Source organism: Triticum aestivum, chromosome 3B (assembly GCF_018294505.1).
Source record: "Triticum aestivum cultivar Chinese Spring chromosome 3B, IWGSC CS RefSeq v2.1, whole genome shotgun sequence".
NCBI classification, from domain to species: domain Eukaryota; kingdom Viridiplantae; phylum Streptophyta; class Magnoliopsida; order Poales; family Poaceae; genus Triticum; species Triticum aestivum.
The window spans coordinates 3122451-3141935 of NC_057801.1; the positions used below are offsets into that span (position 1 = coordinate 3122451).

The 19485-nt window shown below is 47.2% G+C and overlaps 1 protein-coding gene across 1 annotated transcript; it reads left to right on the forward strand.

Annotated features, from left to right (window-relative positions):
- Positions 1–14838: 14838 nt before the first annotated feature.
- Positions 14839–17380, forward strand: LOC123072942 (fructokinase-2). Its single transcript, XM_044496606.1, has 4 exons — positions 14839–14876; positions 15301–15658; positions 16209–16871; positions 16980–17380. Exons 1-4 carry the CDS (start codon positions 14839–14841, stop codon positions 17112–17114), a joined length of 1194 nt encoding a protein of 397 aa, XP_044352541.1. The 3' UTR covers positions 17115–17380.
- Positions 17381–19485: the final 2105 nt, after the last annotated feature.

Genomic DNA, 19485 nt, shown 5'->3' on the forward strand with positions numbered 1-19485 from the left:
AACATGATTTCCAGGACAGGGTTGCCATACCACTCTGGTGTGGAACGTGTCCTTGTGGACCTACGAAGTTCAGTAGCAACTTGATCCGAAGTACCTTGATCATCATCATTAATTTCCTCTCCAGTCGGTGTAGGCACCACAGGAACATTTTCCTGAGCTGCACTACTTTCCGGTTCAAGAGGTAGTACTTCATCGAGTTCTACTTTCCTCCCACTTACTCCTTTCGAGAGAAACTCTTTTTCCAGAAAGGATCCGTTCTTGGCAACAAAGATCTTGCCTTCGGATCTAAGGTAGAAGGTATACCCAATGGTTTCCTTAGGGTATCCTATGAAGACGCATTTTTCCGACTTGGGTTCGAGCTTTTCAGGTTGAAGTTTCTTGACATAAGCATCGCATCCCCAAACTTTTAGAAACGACAGCTTAGGTTTCTTCCCAAACCATAATTCATACGGTGTCGTCTCAACGGATTTAGACGGAGCCCTATTTAAAGTGAATGTAGCTGTCTCTAGAGCGTATCCCCAAAATGATAGCGGTAAATCGGTAAGAGACATCATAGATCGCACCATATCCAATAGAGTGCGATTACGATGTTCGGACACACCATTACGCTGAGGTGTTCCAGGCGGCGTGAGTTGTGAAACGATTCCACATTTTCTTAAGTGCGTACCAAATTCGTGACTTAAATATTCTCCTCCACGATCTGATCGTAAGAATTTTATCTTTCGGTCACGTTGATTCTCTACTTCATTCTGAAATTCCTTGAACTTTTCAAAGGTCTCAGACTTGTGTTTCATCAAGTAGACATACCCATATCTACTTAAGTCATCAGTTAGAGTGAGAACATAATGATATCCTCCGCGAGCCTCAACGCTCATTGGACCACACACATCAGTATGTATGATTTCCAATAAGTTGGTTGCTCGCTCCATTGTTCCGGAGAACGGAGTCTTGGTCATTTTGCCCATGAGGCATGGTTCGCATGTGTCAAATGATTCATAATCAAGAGACTCTAAAAGTCCATCAGCATGGAGCTTCTTCATGCGCTTGACACCAATGTGACCAAGGCGGCAGAGCCACAAGTATGTGGGACTATCGTTATCAATTTTACATCTTTTGGTATTCACACTATGAATATGTGTAACATTACGTTCGAGATCCATTAAGAATAAACCATTAACCATCGGGGCATGACCATAAAACATATCTCTCATATAAATAGAACAACCATTATTCTCGGATTTAAATGAGTAGCCATCTCGTATTAAACGAGATCCAGATACAATGTTCATGCTCAAACTTGGCACTAAATAACAATTATTGAGGTTTAAAACTAATCTCGTGGGTAAATGTAGAGGCAGCATGCCGACGGTGATCACATCGACCTTGGAACCATTCCCAACGCGCATCGTCACCTCGTCCTTCGCCAGTCTCCGCTTATTCCGCAGCTCCTGCTGTGAGTTACAAATATGAGCAACGGCACCGGTATCAAATACCCAGGAGTTACTACGAGTACTGGTAAGGTACACATCAATTACATGTATATCACATATACCTTTAATGTTGTCGGCCTTCTTGTCCGCTAAGTATTTGGTGCAGTTCCGCTTCCAGTGACCCTTCCCTTTGCAATAAAAGCACTCAGTCTCAGGTTTGGGTCCATTCTTTGACTTCTTCCCGGCAACTGGCTTACCGGGCGCGGCAACATCCTTGCCGTCCTTCTTGAAGTTCTTCTTACCCTTGTCTTTCTTGAACTTGGTGGTTTTATTGACCATCAACACTTGATGTTCTTTCTTGATTTGTACCTCCGCCGACTTCAGCATTGAAAATACTTCAGGAATAGTTTTCACCATCCCCTGCATATTGTATTTCATCACAAAGCTCTTGTAGCTCAGTGGGAGCGACTGAAGGATTTTGTCAATGACCGCCTCGTCCGGGAGGTTAATGTCCAGCTGGGACAAGCAGTTGTGCAACCCAGACATTTTGAGTATGTGCTCACTGACAGAACTATTTCCTCCATCTTACAACTATAGAACTGTGAGACTTCTATCCTCGACCCGGGCAGAGCTTTTCAGCTCTCGAACATCTCATATGCTCCCGTTAAAACGTTTTGGAGCCCCGTTCTAACTGTAAGCATGCGCACTGAACGAGGGATATCATCATATGCTATTCATAACGTCTTGTCTCTGGGATGGGTGCTTCCCTAGCTGTCCATCTAGGATCATATGCTCTGTTGGAAATATGCCCTAGAGGGCAATAATAAAAGCATTATATTATATTTCCTTTTCTGATAATTGTCATTTATTCATGCTAAATTGTGTTACCGGAAATCGTAATACATGTGTGAATAACAGACACCAACATGTCCCTAGTGAGCCTCTAGTTGACTAGCTCGTTGATCAACAGATAGTCATGGTTTCCTGACTATGACACTGGATGTCGTTGATAACGAGATCACATCATTGGGAGAATGATGTGATGGACAAGACCCAATCCTAAACATAGCACAAGATCGTATAGTTCGTTTGCTAGAGTTTTCCAATGTCAAAGTATCTTTTCCTTAGACCATGAGATCGTGTAACTCCCGGATACCGTAGGAGTGCTTTGGGTATGCCAAACGTCACAACGTAACTGGGTGACTATAAAGGTAGACTACGGGTATCTCCGAAAGTGTCTGTTGGGTGACATGGATCAAGATTGGGATTTGTCACTCCGTATGACGGAGAGGTATCACTGGGCCCACTCGGTAATGCATCATCATAATGAGCTCAGAGTGACCAAGTGTCTGGTCACGGGATCATACATTACGGTACGAGTAAAGTGACTTGCCGGTAACGAGATTGAACGAGGTATTGGGATACCGACGATCGAATCTCGGGCAAGTAACATATCGATACACAAAGGGAATAGCGTACGGGATTGATTAAATCCTCGACATCGTGGTTCATCTGATGAGATCATCATGGAGCATGTGGGAGCCAACATGGGTATCCAGATCCCGCTGTTGGTTATTGACCGGAGAGTCGTCTCGGTCATGTCTGCTTGTCTCCCGAACCCGTAGGGTCTACACACTTAAGGTTCGGTGACGCTAGGGTTATGAAGATATGTATATGCAGAAACCCGAATGTTGTTCGGAGTCCCAGATGAGATCCCGGACGTCACGAGGAGTTCCGGAATGGTTCGGAGGTAAAGAATTATATATAGGAAGTGCTATTTCGGGCATCGGGACAAGTTTCGGGGTTATCGGTATTGTACCGGGACCACCGGAAGGGTCCCGGGGGTCCACCGGGTGGGGCCACCTGTCCCGGGGGGCCACATGGGCTGTAGGGGGTGCGCCTTGGCCTAGATGGGCCAAGGGCACCAGCCCCTATAGGCCCATGCGCCTAGGGTTTCCACCATGGAAGAGTCTATGTGGTGGAAGGCACCCCTAGGTGCCTTGGGGGGGAGGGAAACCTCCCCTTGGCTGCCGCCCCCCCTAGTAGATCTCATCTACTAGGGTCGGCGCCCCCCCTGGCACCCCTATATATAGTGGGGGGAGAGGAGGGATTTCACACCAGCCCCTGGCGCCTCCATCCCCCCCCCCCCCGTTACGTCTCTCCCTCGTAGTCTCGGCGAAGCCCTGCTGCTGTGACGCCCTGCATCCACCACCACGCCGTCGTGCTGCTGGACCTTCATCAACCTCTCCTCCCCCCTTGCTGGATCAAGAAGGAGGAGACGTCTCCCGTCCCGTACGTGTGTTGAACGCGGAGGTGCCGTCCGTTCGGCGCTGGTCATCGGTGATTTGGATCACGTCGAGTACGACTACATCATCACCGTTCTTTTGAACGCTTCCGTGCACGATCTACAAAGGTATGTAGATGCATCTAATCACTCGTTGCTAGATGAACTCCTAGATGATCTTGGTGAAACGAGTAGGAAAATTTTTGTTTTCTGCAACGTTCCCCAACAGTGGCATCATGAGCTAGGTCTATGCGTAGTTCTGCTTGCGTGAGTAGAACACAATTTGTTGTGGGCGTAGATTTGTCAACTTTCTTGCTGTTACTAGTCCTTTCTTGCTTCAGCAGTATTGTGGGATGAAGCGGCCCGGACCAACCTTACACGTACGCTTACGTGAGACCGGTTCCACCGACTAACATGCACTAGTTGCATAAGGTGGTTGGCGGGTGTCTGTCTCTCCTACTTTAGTTGGAGCGGAATCGATGAACAGGGTCCTTATGAAGGGTAAATAGAAGTTGACAAATCACGTTGTGGCTTTAACGTAGGTAAGAAAACGTTCTTGCTAGAACCCTAATTCAGCCACGTAAAACTTGCAACAACAATTAGAGGACGTCTAACTTGTTTTTGCAGCAAGTGGTTTGTGATATGATATGGCCAAAGTTGTGATGAATGATGAATGATCTATATGTGATGTATGAGATGTTCATGCTATTGTAATAGGAATCACAACTTGCATGTCGATGAGTATGACAACCGGCAGGAGCCATAGGAGTTGTCTTTATTCTTTTATATGACCTGCGTGTCATCAAGAAACGCCTTGTAAATTACTTTACTTTATTGCTAAACGCGTTAGCCATAGTAGTAGAAGTAATAGTTGGCGAGCAACTTCATGGAGACACGATGATGGAGATCATGATGATGGAGATCATGGTGTCAAGCCGGTGACAAGATGATCATGGAGCCCCAAGATGGAGATCAAAGGAGCTATGTGATATTGGCCATATCATGTCACGTTTATTATTTGATTGCATGTGATGTTTATCATGTTTTGCATCTTGTTTACTTAGAACGACGGTAGTAAATAAGATGATCCCTCACAATAATTTCAAGAAGTGTTCCCCCTAACTGTGCACCGTTGCGACAGTTCGCTGTTTCAAAACACCACGTGATGATCGGGTGTTTTATTCAGACGTTCACATACAACGGGTGTAAGACAGATTTACACATGCAAACACTTAGGTTGACTTGACGAGCCTAGCATGTACAGACATGGCCTCGGAACACAGAAGACCGAAAGGTCGAGCATGAGTCGTATAGTAGATACGATCAACATGAAGATGTTCACCGACGTTGACTAGTCCGTCTCACGTGATGATCGGACACGGTCTAGTTAAACTCGGATCATGTAATGCTTAGATGACTGGAGGGATGTCTAATCTAAGTGGGAGTTCATTAATAATTTGATTAGTTGAACTTAATTATCATGAACTTAGTATAAAATCTTTGCAATATGTCTTGTAGATCAAATGGCCAACGTAGTCCTCAACTTCAACGCGTTCCTAGAGAAAACTAAGCTGAAAGACGATGGCAGCAACTATACGGACTGGGTCCGGAACCTGAGGATCATCCTCATAGCTGCCAAGAAAGATTATGTCCTACAAGCACCGCTTGGTGACGCACCCGTTCTCCCTGCAGAACAAGATGTTATGAACGCTTGGCAGGCACGTTTCGATGACTACTCCCTCGTTCATTGCGGCATGCTTTACAGCCTAGAGCCGGGGCTCCAAAAGCGTTTTGAGAGACATGGAGCATATGAGATGTTCGAAGAGCTGAAAATGGTTTTCCAAGCTCATGCCCGGGTCGAGAGATATGAAGTCTCAGACAAACTCTTCAGCTGTAAGATGGAGGAAAACAGTTCTGTCAGTGAGCACATACTCACTATGTCTGGGTTGCATAACCGCTTGACTCAGCTGGGAGTTAATCTCCCGGATGATGCGGTCATTGACAGAATCCTCCAGTCGCTTCCACCAAGCTACAAGAGCTTTGTGATGAACTTCAATATGCAGGGGATGGAAAAGACCATTCCTGAAGTATTTGCTATGCTGAAATCAGCAGAGGTAGAAGTCAGGAAGGAACATCAAGTGTTGATGGTCAATAAAACCACTAAGTTCAAGAAAGGAAAGGGTAAAAAGAACTTCAAGAAGGACGGCAAGGAGGTTGCCGCGCCCGGCAAGCAAGCTGCCGGGAAGAAGCCAAAGAATGGACCCAAGCCCGAGACTGAGTGCTTTTATTGCAAGGGAAGCGGTCATTGGAAGCGGAACTGCCCTAAGTACTTAGCGGATAAGAAGGCCGGCAAAACAAAAGGTATATGTGATATACATGTAATTGATGTGTACCTTACTAGTGCCCGTAGTAGGTCCTGGGTATTTGATACCGGTGCAGTTGCTCACATTTGTAACTCAAAGCAGGGGCTGCGGAATAAGCGGAAACTGGCAAAGGACGAGGTGACGATGAGCGTCGGGAATGGTTCCAAGGTCAATGTGATCGCCGTCGGCACGCTACCTCTGCATCTCCCTTCGGGATTAGTTTTAAACCTTAATAATTGTTATTTAGTGCCAGCTTTGAGCATGAACATTGTATCGGGATCTCGTTTAATTCGAGATGGCTACTCTTTTAAATCTGAGAATAATGGTTGTTCCATTTTTATGAGAGATATGTTTTATGGTCATGCTCCTATGGTGAATGGTTTATTCTTTATGAATCTCGAACGTGATGCTACACATGTTCATAATGTGAGTACCAAAAGAAGTAAGGTTGATAATGATAGTCCCACATACCTGTGGCACTGCCGCCTTGGTCACATAGGTGTCAAACGCATGAAGAAGCTCCATGCTGATGGACTTTTAGAGTCTCTTGATTATGAATCATTTGACACGTGCGAACCATGCCTTATGGGTAAAATGACCAAGACTCCGTTCTCAGGAACAATGGAGCGAGAAACCGACTTATTGGAAATCATACATACTGATGTGTGCGGTCCGATGAGTGTTGAGGCTCGCGGTGGCTATCGTTATGTTCTCACCCTCACTGATGATTTAAGTAGGTATGGGTATATCTACTTAATGAAACACAAGTCTGAAACCTTTGAAAAGTTCAAGGAATTTCAGAGTGAGGTTGAAAATCAACGTGACAGGAAAATCAAGTTTCTACGATCAGATCGTGGAGGAGAATACTTGAGTCACGAGTTTGGGGCACACTTAAGAAAATGTGGAATAGTTTCACAACTCACGCCGCCTGGAACACCTCAGCGTAATGGTGTGTCCGAACGTCGTAATCACACTCTATTAGATATGGTGCGATCTATGATGTCTCTTACCGATTTACCACTATCCTTCTGGGGCTATGCTTTAGAGACTGCCGCATTCACTTTAAATAGGGCTCCGTCGAAATCCGTTGAGACGACACCGTATGAATTATGGTTTGGGAAGAAACCTAAGCTGTCGTTTCTAAAAGTTTGGGGATGTGATGCTTATGTCAAGAAACTTCAACCTGAAAAGCTCGAACCCAAGTCGGAAAAATGCGTCTTCATAGGATACCCAAAAGAAACTATTGGGTACACCTTCTACCTCAGATCCGAAGGCAAGATCTTTGTTGCCAAGAATGGGTCCTTTTTGGAGAAAGAGTTTCTCTCGAAAGAAGTAAGTGGGAGGAAAGTAGAGCTTGATGAAGTATTACCTCTTCAACCGGAAAATGGCGCAACTCAAGAAAATGTTCCTGAGGTGCCAGCACCGACTAGAGAGGGAGTTAATGATAATGATCAAGATACTTCTGATCAAGCCCCTACTGAAATTCGAAGGTCCACAAGGACACGTTCCGCACCAGAGTGGTACGGCAACCCTGTCTTGGAAATCATGCTGTTAGACTACGGGGAACCTTCGAACTATGAAGAAGCGATGGCGGGCCCGGATTCCGACAAATGGCTAGAAGCCATGAAATCCGAGATAGGATCCATGTATGAAAACAAAGTATGGACTTTGACTGACTTGCCCATTGAGCGGCGAGCCATAGAAAATAAATGGATCTTTAAGAGGAAGACAGACGTGGATGGTAATGTGACCATCTATAAAGCTCGGCTTGTCGCTAAGGGTTATCGACAAGTTCAAGGGGTTGACTACGATGAGACTTTTTCACCGGTAGCGAAGCTGAAGTCCGTCCGAATCATGTTAGCAATTGCCGCATTCTATGATTACGAAATATGGCAAATGGACTTCAAAACAGCATTCCTTAATGGTTTCCTTAAGGAAGAATTGTATATGATACGGCCGGAAGGTTTTGTCGATCCTAAGAATGCTGACAAAGTGTGCAAGCTCCAACGCTCGATTTATGGGCTGGTGCAAGCATCTCGGAGTTGGAACATTCGCTTTGATGAGATGATCAAAGCGTTTGGGTTTACACAGACTTATGGAGAAGCCTGCGTTTACAAGAAAGTGAGTGGGAGCTCTGTAGCATTTCTCATATTATATGTAGATGACATACTTTTGATGGGAAATGATATAGAACTCTTGGACAGCATCAAGGCCTACTTGAATAAAAGTTTTTCAATGAAGGACCTTGGAGAAGCTGCTTATATATTAGGCATCAAAATCTATAGAGATAGATCGAGACGCCTCATAGGTCTTTCACAAAGCACATACCTTGATAAGATATTGAAGAAGTTCAATATGGATCAATCCAAGAAGGGGTTCTTGCCTGTGTTACAAGGTGTGAAATTGAGCTCAGCTCAATGTCCGACCACGGCAGAAGATATAGAAGAGATGAGCGTCATCCCCTATGCCTCAGCCATAGGTTCTATTATGTATGCAATGCTGTGTACCAGACCTGATGTTAACCTTGCCGTCAGTTTGGTAGGAAGGTACCAAAGTAATCCCGGCAAGGAACACTGGACAGCGGTCAAGAATATCCTGAAGTACCTGAAAAGGACTAAGGAAATGTTTCTCGTTTATGGAGGTGACGAAGAGCTCGTCGTAAAGGGTTACGTCGACGCTAGCTTCGACACAGATCTGGATGACTCTAAGTCACAAACCGGATACGTGTATATTTTGAATGGTGGGGCAGTAAGCTGGTGCAGTTGCAAGCAAAGCGTCGTGGCGGGATCTACATGTGAAGCGGAGTACATGGCAGCCTCGGAGGCAGCACATGAAGCAATATGGGTGAAGGAGTTCATCACCGACCTAGGAGTCATACCCAATGCGTCGGGGCCGATTAAGCTCTTCTGTGACAACACTGGAGCTATTGCACTTGCCAAGGAGCCCAGGTTTCACAAGAAGACAAGGCACATCAAGCGTCGCTTCAACTCCCTTCGTGAAAATGTTCAAGATGGAGACATAGAGATTTGTAAAGTACATATGGACCTGAATGTAGCAGATCCGTTGACTAAACCTCTCCCTAGAGCAAAACATGATCAACACCAGAATTCCATGGGTGTTCGATTCATCACAATGTAACTAGATTATTGACTCTAGTGCAAGTGGGAGACTGTTGGAAATATGCCCTAGAGGCAATAATAAAAGCATTATTATTATATTTCCTCGTTCATGATAATTGTCTTTATTCATGCTATAATTGTGTTATCCGGAAATCGTAATACATGTGTGAATAACAGACACCAACATGTCCCTAGTGAGTCTCTAGTTGACTAGCTCGTTGATCAACAGATAGTCATGGTTTCCTGACTATGGACACTGGATGTCATTGATAACGAGATCACATCATTGGGAGAATGATGTGATGGACAAGACCCAATCCTAAACATAGCACAAGATCGTATAGTTCGTTTGCTAGAGTTTTCCAATGTCAAAGTATCTTTTCCTTAGACCATGAGATCGTGTAACTCCCGGATACCGTAGGAGTGCTTTGGGTATGCCAAACGTCACAACGTAACTGGGTGACTATAAAGGTAGACTACGGGTATCTCCGAAAGTGTCTGTTGGGTGACATGGATCAAGACTGGGATTTGTCACTCCGTATGACAAAGAGGTATCACTGGGCCCACTCGGTAATGCATCATCATAATGAGCTCAGAGTGACCAAGTGTCTGGTCACGGGATCATGCATTATGGTACGAGTAAAGTGACTTGCCGGTAACGAGATTGAACGAGGTATTGGGATACCGACGATCGAATCTCGGGCAAGTAACATATCGATAGACAAAGGGAATAGCGTACGGGATTGATTAAATCCTCGACATTGTGGTTCATCCGATGAGATCATCGTGGAGCATGTGGGAGCCAACATGGGTATCCAGATCCCGCTGTTGGTTATTGACCGGAGAGTCGTCTCGGTCATGTCTGCTTGTCTCCCGAACCCGTAGGGTCTACACACTTAAGGTTCGGTGACGCTAGGGTTATGAAGATATGTATATGCAGAAACCCGAATGTTGTTCGGAGTCCCGGATGAGATCCCGGACGTCACGAGGAGTTCCGGAATGGTCCGGAGGTAAAGAATTATATATAGGAAGTGCTATTTCGGGCATCGGGACAAGTTTCGGGGTTATCGGTATTGTACCGGGACCACCGGAAGGGTCCCGGGGGTCCACCGGGTGGGGCCACCTGTCCCGGGGGGCCACATGGGCTGTAGGGGGTGCGCCTTGGCCTAGATGGGCCAAGGGCACCAGCCCCTATAGGCCCATGCGCCTAGGGTTTCCACCATGGAAGAGTCCATGTGGTGGAAGGCACCCCTAGGTGCCTTGGGGGGGAGGGAAACCTCCCCTTGGCCGCCGCCCCCCCTAGTAGATCTCATCTACTAGGGCCGGCGCCCCCCCTGGCACCCCTATATATAGTGGGGGGGAGAGGAGGGATTTCACACCAGCCCCTGGCGCCTCCATCCCCCCCCCCCCGTTACGTCTCTCCCTCGTAGTCTCGGCGAAGCCCTGCTGCTGTGACGCCCTGCATCCACCACCACGCCGTCGTGCTGCTGGACCTTCATCAACCTCTCCTCCCCCCTTGCTGGATGAAGAAGGAGGAGACGTCTCCCGTCCCGTACCTGTGTTGAACGCGGAGGTGACGTCCGTTCGGCGCTGGTCATCGGTGATTTGGATCACGTCGAGTACGACTACATCATCACCGTTCTTTTGAACGCTTCCGTGCGTGATCTACAAAGGTATGTAGATGCATCTAATCACTCGTTGCTAGATGAACTCCTAGATGATCTTGGTGAAATGAGTAGGAAAATTTTTGTTTTCTGCAACGTTCCCCAACAATGCTTTCTTGGCAGCTATGAGGATGATCCTCAGGTTCCGGACCCAGTCCGTATAGTTGCTGCCATCATCTTTCAGCTTGGTTTTCTCTAGGAACGCGTTGAAGTTCATGTTGACATGAGCGTTGGCCATTTGATCTACAAGACATTTTTGCAAAGATTTTAGACTAAGTTCATGATAATTAAGTTCATCTAATCAAATTATTTAATGAACTCCGACTCAGATTTGACATCCCTCTAGTCATCTAAGTGTTACATGATCCGAGTCGACTAGGCCGTGTCCGATCATCACGTGAGACGGACTAGTCATCATCGGTGAACATCTCCATGTTGATCGTATCTTCCATACGACTCATGTTCGACCTTTCGGTCTCTGTGTTCCGAGGCCATGTCTGTACATGCTAGGCTCGTCAAGTTAACCTAAGTGTTTTTGCATGTGTAAAACTGTCTTACACCCGTTGTATGTGAACGTAGGAATCTATCACACCCGATCATCATGTGGTGCTTCGAAACGACGAACTTTAGCAACGGCGCACAGTTAGGGGGAACACTTTCTTGAAATTATTATGAGGGATCATCTTATTTACTACCGTTGTTCTAAGTAAACAAGATGCATAAACATAATAAACATCACATGCAATTAAATAGTAGTGACATGATATGGCCAATATCATATAGCTCCTTTGATCTCCATCTTTGGGGCTCCATGATCATCTTCGTCACCGGCATGACACCATGATCTCCATCATCGTGTCTCCATGAAGTTGCTCGCCAACTATTACTTCTACTACTATGGCTAACGGTTTAGCAATAAAGTAAAGTAATTACATGGCGTTTGATCATTGACACGTAGGTCATACAATAATTAAGACAACTCCTATGGCTCCTGCCGGTTGTCATACTCATCGACATGCAAGTCGTGATTCCTATTACAAGAACATGATCTCATACATCACAATATATCATTCATCATTCATCACAACTTTTGGCCATATCACATCACAAAACAATTGCTGCAAAAACAAGTTAGACGTCCTCTAATTGTTGTTGCATCTTTACGTGGCTGCAATAGGGTTCTAGCAAGAAAGTTTTCTTACCTACGAATAACCACAACGTGATTTGTCAACTTCTATTTACCCTTCATAAGGACCCTTTTCATCGAATCCGCTCCAACTAAAGTGGGAGAGACAGACACCCGCAGCCACCTTATGCAACTAGTGCATGTCAGTCGGTGGAACCTGTCTCACGTAAGCGTACGTGTAAGGTCGGTCCGGGCAGCTTCATGCCCACAATACCACTGAAGCAAAATAAGACTAGTAGTGGCAAAGTTGACAACATCTACGCCACAACAGATTTGTGTTCTACTCGTGCAATAGAGAACTACGCATAGACCTAGCTCATGATGCCACTGTTGGGGAACGTTGCATAAAATAAAAAATTTCTACGTTCACCAAGATCAATCTATGAGTTCATCTAGCAACGAGAGAGAGGAGTGCATCTACATACCCTTGTAGATCACGAGCGGAAGCGTTCAAGAGAACGGGGTTGAGGGAGTCGTACTCGTCGTGATCCAAATCACCGGAGATCCTAGCGTCGAACGGCCGGCACCTCCGCGTTCAACACACGTACGATCAGCGTGACGTCTCCTCCTTTTTGATCCAGCAAGGGGGGAGGAGAGGTTGATGAAGATCCAGCAGCACGACGGCGTGGTGGTGGATGCAGCAGGGTTCCGGCAGGGCTTCGCCAACCGCTTGCGGGAGGGAGAGGTGTAGCAAGGGGGGAAGGGAGGCACCAGGTGTCAGGGTGCGGCTACCCTCTCACCCCCCCTTCTTTATATAGGGACCCCAGGGGGAGCGCCGGCCCTAGGAGGGGGGCGGCCGCCAAGGAGGGAAACTTGCCCCCCAAGGCAAGTGGAGGCGCCCCCTCCCCTAGGGTTCCCAACCCTAGGCGCAGAGGGGGGCCCAGGGGGGCGCACCAGCCCACCAGGGGCTGGTTCCCCTCCCACTTCAGCCCATGGGGCCCTCCAGGATGGGCGGCCCCACCTGGTGGACCCCCGGGACCCTTCCGGTGGTCCCGGTACAATACCGGTGAACCCCGAAACTTTCCCGATGGCCAAAACTCGACTTCCCATATATAATTCTTTACCTTCGGACCATTCCGGAACTCCTCGTGACGTCCGGGATCTCATCCGGGAATCCGAACAACTTTCAGTTTGCTGCATACTAATATCTTTACAACCCTAGCGTCACCGAACCTTAAGTGTGTAGACCCTACGGGTTCGGGAGACATGCAGACATGACCGAGACTGCTCTCCGGTCAATAACCAACAGCGGGATCTGGATACCCATGTTGGCTCCCACATGCTCCTTGATGATCTCATCGGATGAACCACGATGTCGAGGATTCAAGCAACCCCGTATACAATTCCCTCTGTCAATCGGTATGTTACTTGCCCGAGATTCGATCGTCGGTATCCCAATACCTCGTTCAATCTCGTTACCAGCAAGTCACTTTACTCGTACCGTAATGCATGATCCCGTGACCAGACACTTGGTCACTTTGAGCTCATTATGATGATGCATTACCGAGTGGGCCCAGAGATACCTCTCCGTCATACGGAGTGACAAATCCCAGTCTCGATCCGTGTCAACCCAACAGACACTTTCGGAGATACCTGTAGTGCACCTTTATAGTCACCCAGTTACGTTGTGACGTTTGGTACACCCAAAGCACTCCTACGGTATCCGGGAGTTACACGATCTCATGGTCTAAGGAAAGATACTTGACATTGGAAAAGCTCTAGCAAACGAACTACACGATCTTGTGCTATGCTTAGGATTGGGTCTTGTCCATCACATCATTCTCCTAATGATGTGATCCCGTTATCAATGACATCCAATGTCCATAGTCAGGAAACCATGACTATCTGTTGATCAACGAGCTAGTCAACTAGAGGCTCACTAGGGACATATTGTGGTCTATGTATTCACACGTGTATTACGATTTCCGGATAATACAATTATAGCATGAATAAAAGACAATTATCATGAACAAGGAAATATAATAATAATCCTTTTATTATTGCCTCTAGGGCATATTTCCAACATATATAGTCTTGGGCCACGAAGGGGTAAGTGGGGGATACATGGACTCGGTCCAATACACTGTGCGCAGACAGGCGTCAGACGTCCGGTGGGTTCCGGTCGTCCGGAGGCTCGGGAAGGTCCGGACGTCCGGGAGTCTTCGGACATCCGTAAATTCGGTTCTGTTGGGGAAGTTTCGGTCGTCCGTAGAGTCTCGGTCGTCCGGCGCCTGGAAGTTGTCGGACGTCCGGTACTTGCCGGTCGTCCGGCCGCTGTAGCATTCATCAGCAGGCCCTTCTGGCTGACTGAGTGTCCAGGCGTCAGACGTCCGGCGTTGTCCGGTCGTCTGGCCGCTGTAGCTTTCGTCGGCTGCTTCTTCTTGATCCTTGTACTTGGCGTCCTCGCTAGCTCTTCCGTTGGATGTGGTGGCTCCGTGGCTTTCCTCTAAGTACCTGATCATGCATAGCACACACGTTGGAGGTAGTAGCCATGTCTCACATGTAGAAGTGAAGGTTCAGAGAGGAGCGAGTTCACCTTGTGTCCAATGGCGTATAGTTGAGGTCTCGTCATATGTCCACTTGGGGTTTGGAGAGGAGTCGGAGTGTACATGGGGATGAACGTGGGATGCTCCGCATCACTACGCCGGCAGTGGCCACGGCGGCCCTCCACACAGCGCAGCAGGAGGCGGAGCGGCTCCTCCGCGAGCGGCATGCAGGCGCCAAACAAGACTGACGCAGCCCTTCGGCCTCATACCGCTGCTGAAGGGACCACGACGACGGCACATATGACGATGGTGGTGCGGCAGGGCAGGGCGGCCACGCGCGCGAGGTGATTGTCCGGTATAGGGTTTAGATTGTTTTCGTAGTTTGTTTTTTATTAAATGGTCGAAAGATCGATATTTTCATGTAAATTATAACCGAACTTGAATGAATTCCGTCGTGTTTGTACGAATTTCATCCGTTTGATTCGAATTGTTGTTGAAATGTATGCGGTCAGTATTGGATGCGGCCTCCCGTATTCATGTCCGCAGACTGGTCCCTCCATTCGCGGACAGATGCGGGAGTAAACTTGCGGATGACCGCTGGAGATGCTTATTATGTACTTAACGAAAATCCTTGGTGAACAGACTCATGATTGCCATGATTATCCAATCCCTTGTTCGCAAAAAAAATAGAGGAGTTATCCAAACCCGAACTGACTAGCGGATTGTAACCGGATTAGTATAAGATACCTATACGACCCTTCGGCCAAGTCTCAAGACCCCAACCGCAACCCTTTATAAGGCCCGTCCCCTCTCGACTCACAACTCCCAAATCCCAATCCACCCAACAGCACCTATCTTCCCAGGCTCGATCGATTCTTTCCCTTGGGTTCGCGTTTGCGTTTGTTTAGGCAAGTTCAATGGAGGTGATGGCGTTGCTCCCCTGGCTGCCGCGGCGGCGCCTGGTCTCGTCATCTCCTTCGGTGAGATGCTGATCGACTTCGTGCCGGACGTGGCTGGCGTCTCGCTCGCCGAGTCCGGAGGCTTCGTCAAGGCGCCCGGAGGTGCGCCCGCCAACGTTGCATGCGCCGTCTCCAAGCTCGGCGGCTCCTCCGCCTTTGTCGGCAAGGTACACGCACACGGGTCAATCGCCATCCTTATAACATAATGATTCTCCTTTGCCTCTCTTGCCATGCATCTGGCGCCCGCGTTAGATCCGGTGTTTGGTAGGCTCTGATCTGATAATGTCAAAGGATGTTGACTTGTTAAGGATTGTTGATTGTACTGTATTAGTAGCGTCATATCGCTGATCGATTTCACTACTCAGTTATATAATTGGATGTCAAGAGCAATAAGCCTCTGCAACTTTCTTTTCGGTCCTGAATATAATCTGTAGTCTCTTAGACAATTATTACTTGCATCTCAGGTCATCGATCAGTCGAAATCTAACTAATCCTCTAACACAAGAGGCAACCTTTTTACGTTATTTTTTGAAAAGACTAATGCATTATTTTTATTAACATTTGTTTATATTCATATGAGCAGTGCAATCAATAATAGGAGTTAATGGGACATACAATAGTTATTTCTTGTCTAGATGAGAACTACTCCCTCCGTAAAGAAATATACAAAGGGAGTAACACATGAAACTGTAATCATATGATGATGTTTTTTTTCAGTTTGGCGACGATGAGTTTGGCCACATGCTGGTGGACATCCTCAAGCAGAACGGCGTGAACGTGGAGGGCTGCCTCTTCGACCAGCACGCGCGCACCGCTCTGGCCTTCGTCACCCTCAAGTCCAACGGCGAACGCGAGTTCATGTTCTACCGAAACCCGTCGGCCGACATGCTCCTCACGGAGGCGGAGCTCAACCTCGACCTTATCCGCCGCGCCCGCATCTTCCACTATGGCTCCATCTCGCTCATCACCGAGCCTTGCCGCTCCGCCCACGTCGCCGCCATGCGTGCTGCCAAGTCTGCCGGGATCCTCTGCTCCTATGACCCCAATGTGCGCCTCCCGCTCTGGCCCTCCGCCCAGGCCGCTCGCGACGGCATCATGAGCATCTGGAAGGAGGCTGACTTCATCAAGGTGAGCGACGAGGAGGTGGCGTTCCTCACACAGGGCGACGCCCACGAGGAGAAGAATGTCCTCTCCCTCTGGTTTGAGGGCCTCAAGCTGCTCGTCGTCACCGACTGCGAGAAGGGGTGCAGGTACTTCACAAAGGACTTCAAGGGCTACCTGCCAGGCTACTCCGTTAACACGGTCGACACCACCGGTGCTGGCGATGCCTTTGTTGGATCCCTCCTCCTCAGCGTCGCCAAGGACGACTCCATCTTCTACGTAAAAAACTAATTAATCCTTGATATAAAAAGAATTAATTATCAGCTGATTGAATTCTAGTATGAGTGCGTATGTTGCTAATGGTGATGTTTTTTTTTGATTGATCAGAATGAGGCCAAGCTGAGGGAGGTGCTGCAGTTCTCAAATGCTTGCGGGGCCATCTGCACCACCAAGAAGGGAGCCATCCCGGCGCTGCCCACCACAGCCACCGCCCTCGACCTCATCAGCATGGGCACCAACTAGCTCGTCTTGGTGTCGCGACGTCCGGGTGGAATCTTAGGAGAGTGTAGCTCCATTTTTATTAGGGGTGAGTTAAGTTTAGTTCGCGTGTCAGTCTTAATAAAAAGCAAGCATCTGTATAATTAAGGAGGCTACTGATTGTTATAGCCTTCACCCAAAATTTTATCTCAGCCTTGAATGAATGGACGTGTGTTCGGAAAAAGAAAAATACAGTGCTGCTGGCTTAGAGTAGAGTTTGTTTTCTAGTCGTATAATGCAATGTTTAATTATCTCTTGCTCTTAGTTTCATCATTAGTAATGATTTTATTCCTCTTGGCGGTCGCATCAGGCATGTTTTAATAACATCTTATTTTATGGAACGGAGGGAGTACTTTTTTCTGGAAAACAAAATCCGAAACAAAACATTTTCCTGAATTAAGGTCCAGTCCTAATACGGTAACTTGCTATACTAGATACAAGATGTACAAATCCCATCTTATCAGTCTACAAGATCCAACCAAATCATGGGCACGCCTTGGCACCAATGAAATGATTTTGCACAATTTGTAGTTGGAGATCTATGGCCTCTTACCTTTTTGTTTTTATTCTTCGGCATCCACTATATTTGTTAATTTCCCGATCTTTCGCTTCCTCATGTTTTTGAGTTAAAACGAAACTTTATTCAATAGATATAAGCAGTACATCGTTTGTGAGGAACATTACAATTTCGTTCAGAGGCTCCTCAAACCAATCCGAAGTTAAAGAAAATCTAGCTAATTTAGCAAGTTCATGTGCTACTTTATTTGTCTCTCTATTACAATGTTCGAATCTAGTCATCACAAAATCACATGCATAGTAAAAACAATCATCGAAAATTGCTGCCACTGCACCCGATCAACGAGCTATTCATGCATGAAGTCACGCGCCTGTATTCCCTTCCCATTTTTATCAATAAAATGAACCAGCCAATCGTGCATGCATGGGCCTAACTACATGCTGCAAGCGACGCGGGCCATCGGTTTCTATTCACACAGCATTCAAATATAGCCGCGTGGGGCTTAATTGAACATCTCCAATAGATGATGACGTAGATACAAAAATAACTAGCTTATACATCTTCGAGCGCAAAAAACTCACCTCCAACAGATAACGTAGGTGTAAACAAAATTATATCTTCTCCACCTTCAGGTGATGTAAAATACAACACCTGGAGACCTCTAGGAGATGTAAAACGGCTGGTCACGCACTAAACGCCCAACCGCTATCATTTTGTTCCGCCTCCGAGCCGCCGCCCTGGCCATGGCCGACTCAACGACCACGCCGCCTCCTCCGTCGCGCCACCGCTGGTCTGACCCACCCTGCCGCGGCCTTCTCTGGCACGACGACCTTCCCCAATCCCTCCTCCGCCTCCATGCCGCCACCTCGATTTTGCCCACCCCAACCGATCGATGTAGCGGCTGCGCGAAGAAGCAGTTGGCCGCCAATCCCAACGGTGGAGGTGTGAAGCGGCCGGCAGGGCGCGACCAAGCAACGAACCCATCTCGGGTGGCAATAATCAAAGGTGGCCATGGCTGCCCCGCCGATTTTCCGCCGCCGCCGGCCGTGGGGTCCACATCCGGTCAAGGAACCCCTACTCCACCTTCACTACCGACCATGGAGGAAGACGTGGTCATGCTCACAACCACCGCATCCAATGTGTTTTACATCTCCAATATACGTCATCTGTTGGAGTTGAACTTTTACATAACCAATATACATTATCTGTTGGAGTTGCCTCTTTTTTGAGTTGAAAAATGTACTTTTTGTTGATGTAAATTATGCAACATCTATTTTTACATCTCTAAATTTGCATAATCTATTGAAGATGCTCGTACGTACGCAGCTTAAACCTGGGTGGTTACAATGGGAGTACAATAGGTAGTATCATGCATGTCAACTAGGCAATTTGCTGAGGTTTCACACAATTAAATGAGGAAAGAGGAGGTTGAGTATCATGATCTATTAAATGGTGTACTATTTTGTGTCATGCATGTCAATAAATAAGCTCTATGTGATACCAAGTTATGATACTATGCATTATGGACAAATATGAAGGTAGTATTATATACACTAGTATCATATGCATGATGCTAGTATATGATACTTCCCATTGTGATCAGCCTTATACTCGCAGAGGTTGTCTGAATCTAATCTTAAACTCTTGATCCCTCAAATCATCACCCCTGTACTTAGTAATCCCGTTCCTTCCCGACCCTCAACACGCTTAGCACACTGGAAAAAGGATGATCCCAACTGGGACCACTCGTTACTCTTATTGACCATCCAGGCCCACTTGTCATGTATACGTTGTCCTAACCATGGTCCGACCCCCCCCCCCCCCCCCCCTATCATTATG

Coding starts and splice junctions, on each gene's coding strand:
- LOC123072942 (XM_044496606.1), top strand. CDS start 14,839: ATGGTGGTGCGGCAGGGCAGGGCGGCCACGCGCGCGAG. Junction 14,877..15,300: donor AGGGCGGCCACGCGCGCGAG/GTGATTGTCCGG, acceptor CCTTCGGCCAAG/TCTCAAGACCCCAACCGCAA. Junction 16,872..16,979: donor AGGACGACTCCATCTTCTAC/GTAAAAAACTAA, acceptor TTGATTGATCAG/AATGAGGCCAAGCTGAGGGA.